Consider the following 6,000-nt stretch of genomic DNA (forward strand, 5'->3'; position numbering starts at 1 on the left):
AATTGGGTATAATTTGACATTAGGAATTTACAATGTAAAATATCGGAGGTTTATTGTGTACATTTTATAATATATACAGTAAACAATATTGATCGGCAATGATCGACGGTTTTCTTTTTAATAATTGAATTTCTGCCCTATAATAATGCTATTATCGCTGGTATAGACGCGAAGAGTTACTCATCCTCTTCTTTATCGTTCAATTTATTATCCAAAGATTGTTCATTAGTTTTTATTGCCCGTTTCGTCGTACGTTACTTCCCTCCGGCATGAAAGCGATCTGTTCGACGCAAGCAGCTACGTTCGTTTCTAAAGGAGTATCAACGATTGCATTGTGGTGACATTCCCGGGTGCACTTTACGCGGTGTAAAGTGCCTACGGCACTCGCAAATGGTGTGCTTTGACCAACGCGCGACTCACACCGCGATCTCTCGTCTCCATCTTGTTCCTCCGCGATGTCTCTTTCCCCCTTTTTCCTCTCAAATTGACGGCAATTGCGCGATCACCGATGAGACTCACTTTCGTTTTACGAGGAGCGAAGTGCCTTGCTGGAATCGGCAATAAGACGTTATTCTTGCCTTCCGCGGAATGTAACTTTTACGGCCGGGAGGAGGTGGGAGGAGACGAGAGGAATAGTCGGCTGCGACCGGTCGATTACGCTATTGCGCTGAAATGATACGTTTCCGGTAAAACGGGCCCGATGTAACCCAGCCGACCGAATGCGAACGTGTAACGCACGTGTAATTTCGCAAAACGGTCATTCGCAAAAAGAAAGCATCGAGCTCGACTCAAAAGTGAGCCCCTGCGGTTGCGACGGCTGTGCATGCTGCTGTTGATGATGGTCACCATTATCTCGTTTATTATCATTATTCCCTCTTTTTCATTTTAATATAGTGACAAGTACACGCCGACTGATAGTATATAATTATCATCGCGTATAATATATTTGTGTTTACAACATTTGCGTCGATGTCGGGTGTCTCTTTTGGCTGTGTCGGTTTTTGTATAGATAAACCATAATAAGAGATCCTATAGTAAAAGTCTTGCTGAAGCGAATCAGTCTTCTAATTGGTCTTCTATTTATCATCCATCTGGTATATTCGGATAGTTATGTACATTTTTGGAAAATAAGAGAAAGCGAAAGAAAAGAAGAAAAGAAAGGAGGTAGGAAGCTATAGGAAAAAGAGAGCAAATATCTGCTATCTCTTTCTATTCGCCAATTTATATCCGTTTTTGCTAAACTGTTCGTCATAGGATCGTCTCTAACCGCGACATTTACGTGTGAGAAATCCATATAATTTAACGATTCATTACGTTAACTTCCCGTAATTCCCGTGTAAAGTAGAACGTTCGTGTTTGCCGGTCTTATATCAGGCGTTCTTCCTCTTATCGTTGCAGCCCGAAACGGTGCCTCAGGCGAGGATCGACATGACCCGCGTCCTGGAGGTAGCCGCAGCCGAGGACGTCACTGGGCATCCTTACAGCCTTGCCGTGACTTCACCGGAAGGTGTGACCTTCGTAAAAGGGACGTGTCGTGAAGAGACCAGGTGGTGGACGGACGTTCTCCAAGTGTATTCGCGAAATAAGGTTGGTCCAGTTCAGTATCTCAATATATAACCCGTATTTTTTTAATCTTACCTAATCATATGTCATTTAATCAAGGAACACTTCATTAAATGCTGTCGCGAAATCATTAATAAACAAAGTAAAGATTAAGTGGTGCGAATAGTAAAAATTAAATGGTACATTTAATAACAGCCTCTTGAGGCTTCAACCGTTATTTTCTTCAAAGAAACTACGCGGGTCATCTGTGTATCTTGACGTATCATTAAACATGCATTTAACAATGTATCAAGACACGGAAATAATTCAGGCGAAAGCCCGCGTAGCTTTTTTTTTTTGAAATGTGATAAATCTTTTTTTTGTTCTTTTCGATCGAGATATTTGCATAATCGCAATAAAATGCACTGAAACTGCTGTGGCGAAAGGCGAAATCGAATTTCTGTGTCGAATTATGAGAGAGATATCGATTTGAGAAAATGGCTCGATTCGCCCATCGGGCGAAAGCGTTGATGCCTAATGTACACTTGCGATGTAGAATCGCGTCTTACGTGTATCATTTGAGAATTTAATTTGCTGTCGATTACGGAGGATACGCAGCAGTACGAGACTCCACATCGATGTACTGTATTACGTCGAAAAGAGCGTTGCGCGAGAGAACGGAGTCACGCAAACGGTAAGAAAACGCAACTGTCGGCTGATTGCTGGTGCCCTCGCATAATCATTACGTGCCATGCATCCTCTCTCGCGTCACGCTTGTTACGCGCGCAAGAATCATTCCCTGCTTGCGATGTCTTTTCGCGTCGACGGGATTGGCTTCGATAGGGTTTCAACGTATTATCATAAATCTAACACGAGAGGGAATCTGAAGAACGTTTCGATTATTTCACCGCAAATTGATATGGAACACGCTGAAGTCTGGAAAACGTGTTAAATCTCGGAGAATTTACTTCTCTTTCACGATAATTCTCTCACGGTACTTATAATTTACGCGAAGCTTTAAAAAAATATCATCTGCTTTCTAATTCAACCCCAGAATGTCATTGATATTAATACAATTTTTCATACATTTCACAATTTAATAACGAAATACTTATAATCTAGGTAAACATAAATAATCTAATTATTAACTTAAAGTAAGAATAAGCACGTTATCAAGTTTAATTTTGAAATAATATGGAGTAGGGGTGTAGTCGAATTGTATGTCCCATAATACTTGATTATTATATTGTATTATACGTATATAATAATACAAAATAGTATAACACTGCTTAACAATTGAAATTACTTATCACGGTCTCCGTTATAATCTTGACTATCACGGAGTTCAAACTAATTCATATAGCACAGAAGCAACATTGCTGCATCGATTGTAATGTCATTGCAATATTGCTGGAACGTTACAATGTTGTTGGAATAATCTAATGAAGACACATAACGGAATTTTTGAACGTTTATTTACACTTCTCTTAATTTTTTATCATTGAATAGCAACATAGTTTAGCACTCAATGATCTCGTTTACTTGTGCATAAAATTTACTTACTCGACAGCGTTATTTCCAGGATTAAATCGTAGATAAAATCAATTCATAAATTAATTCGCGAAAATTATTAATAAACCTTCACGTTACTTTACGGACGATGCCGGCGATAAAAATGTCTTTATTGTTTTTCATTACATAAAAGAGGCTGTCAGACGTCATGGGATTAGCGTTAATGTAGGACAGAACGCAACGTAAAAGTGCGTCGTCGAGTTCATAAACGGGCGCTTTCGCGTGATGAAGCGGTTATTGAGTGCAATTGTGCCGATCGATGCTTGAAAGGCCTTGGTAAAAAAAAAAAAAATGGCGTAAGCGACAGTGAAACTGCCGACGTTGCAACTCGCATAATCGCCACGCTGACCACGATGTGCGTACCGCATCGCACTCATTACGCCAACAATAACGCTCAGTAGTGGCGCGAGTTGTCACTGTTGGGACTGTATCTCGCGGGGGGGATTGTTAGTCGAGCCGATTGGCCGTTTCCTGCGATTCATCCGCCTTTTCGCGAAGATCTCTCTCGCGAAGGGGCCCCCGTTTTCTCTTTTCACTCGTCGCTTAACGCCGTACCGAGGCCTCGCAAAAAGGACGTCTATTATTCAGCCGACAACCGAAAGCGCTTGGTGACAAATGGAGAGTGTCACCGTTTCACTCTCTGCTATGCGATCGCGTCTTGGCGAAACCTGGCCGGACGTGAGAACGATCGTTTCTAGCCTGTAAAAGCTGCCTTACAAGTAATTAATGGCAACTCCATTAATTACGATTAATTACATATATGCTCTTAACGGGTCACGCTACAAGCGAGATACTTGAAACTTTTTAAATCCTCTATATCGACGTCTCATCGTCGACCGGACTTGAAAACTTGCTCGGAGCACGATAGTCACGTTTCTGTTTGTATTCCGCTTATTAGCAGCCATAAGCTAATTGGCAATATATGTAAAGTGAGATATATAAGATCGGCGAACGAGCTGAAAGATAAGTGATTTTTATAACTCCGTCATTCCATAGTCCATACCACGTCGGCGCCACAAGGCAACCGTAAATTTATGACATTTCACGCAACATGCGTTTCACGCGTGTTGCAAATTGTTGCGGCCGTAAAACAACCGCTGCTAAAAAAAAACAAAGAAAAAAAAAATAAAAAGAAACGAGACACGTTTATCCAATTTCTGCCTGTCGACGACTTCAAGTTTACAACAGTGTATCGAGCGTTATACAGCGTTTGTACATCGCGCGTTATTTATTGCGCAACTTACAAGTCGTCGGCGAGCAAGCCGAAAAGAAATTCGAGTCGCGTCATATCGATGGTCTTTCCGATCCAAGCGATTGTCTAGCCTCTCTCGATTGTCTAATTAAATTGTAGACGGCGATGCCCGCGATAGATCAGCCCCGTCATCAATCGAATCGCTCGAAAGCTGTCATTCGTTACATCGTTCGAAATTTTATAACAACGCAACGAATCGCTCGATCATATGTTACGCAAGAGATGATCGATCGGCAACCAGAAATAACTCTTCATTCGATATTTCTGGTGCAAAACCGCGTAGTGTGTTGCACACACGTATCGTATTGACGTACTTTATCGAAGGACAGTAGATTTCACAGGAAGATATTTGTTTTTATTTCGAATACGCGTTCAAAAATCTCGAAGTAGGTCTCGTGTTACGACATATCGGCACGTCAGTCGATGTTTTCTTCATCTCTTTTTCGGACGATGCATATTTTTATTCAAATTACCTTAATAAATTAATTAACGAAAGAGAATCCACAGTCGAAGGAAAATATTTTTCGAGTTAAATTCTTGCCGGAATTTGTATAAAGAAATATTCTGAAACATGCAAATACCTACTACTTTGCATATCCGATCCTTTGTAAATTATTGTATACCTGAATTATGTGTTACAACCTGCGTGTGTGAAGTTCGCGAAGCTATAATTCTCAGACAAAAACATTCCCTCCATTCGTGTACATCCGAGATTCTCTCTATCTCTCTTCCCCCCCCCCTTTCTCTCTCTCTCTCTCAAAATAGCGAGATAATTATCTTCTCAGAACAGAATGAAGTATTCTTTACGCCCCCAGGGCGTTTCGCGTTGATTACTAATCGATCGATCAATCGTCCTCGCATGTTTAGGATCTTGTCGCGGGCTCGCATTGTTCCTACGGAGATTACACGACTACACGTACGTCAATTCCGTTACGCAAGCAATGATCGATCGGCAAATGGCTACACCTCGTTGTCGCGGGCCCCGCGCCGGTGTAAACGAACGATTACGTTACGAGGCCAAGGCGAGATGCATACTTATATTCCTCGCGACATTTAACGCGGGTGAACGTGAAGGAAACCCTGCTCCCGCGTTATTTTCCACATTTTTTTCACGATTACCCCTCCTTCTCCGCCTTGTCCTTCGAATCGCCACTACGTCTATGCAAAGGAGGCTTGCTTCGCACCTTGAGATCACTCGCGAAGTCGACTTATTAGTCAATCGTCAGTTTCTTTCAACTGAGAATGTGGGACAACGTAAGAAGAACAATATCGAACGCTAGCTGTTAAAAACGTAGAGTTATTCCTGAATGAATTAATGAATAGATAAATATATTTTTCTATTATTATAGTTGATAATGTGGCTTAAAAACGTTTCGTAATTCATACACGTTAAATGAAAATTTGGGTTAATCATTTCCCGAGAAAACACATCCGTTCGTGGATCATGGTGCTCTCACGATTACGATACGGGCGCGGATGAACGTAATCGCGCGATTATTCGCGGATCGCTTTTCAGATCGCGCGCGTACCACATCGCGATCGATTATCCGGATTGTTACGGCAAAGAAACGCCCGAGAGTTTTAACAATAGAGCAAATTTACCTTGGGTAAATTCTCTTCTCTACGACGTGCCT

General features: G+C 41.5%; 1 protein-coding gene across 3 annotated transcripts in view; it reads left to right on the forward strand.

Moving 5' to 3' along the window:
- LOC108750664 (protein outspread) overlaps nt 1–6,000 on the forward strand; it is a 201,055-nt gene that overhangs the window by 180,144 nt on the left and 14,911 nt on the right. For all 3 annotated transcript variants that reach the window (XM_018490305.1, XM_018490303.1, XM_018490304.1), the window contains exon 4: nt 1,399–1,587. In XM_018490305.1, coding sequence (XP_018345807.1) covers nt 1,399–1,587 — 189 coding nt within the window. The remainder of the gene's footprint in view (nt 1–1,398; nt 1,588–6,000) is intronic.

This window comes from Trachymyrmex septentrionalis, unplaced genomic scaffold (genome assembly GCF_001594115.1).
Source record: "Trachymyrmex septentrionalis isolate Tsep2-gDNA-1 unplaced genomic scaffold, Tsep1.0 scaffold37, whole genome shotgun sequence".
In the NCBI taxonomy this organism is placed as follows: domain Eukaryota; kingdom Metazoa; phylum Arthropoda; class Insecta; order Hymenoptera; family Formicidae; genus Trachymyrmex; species Trachymyrmex septentrionalis.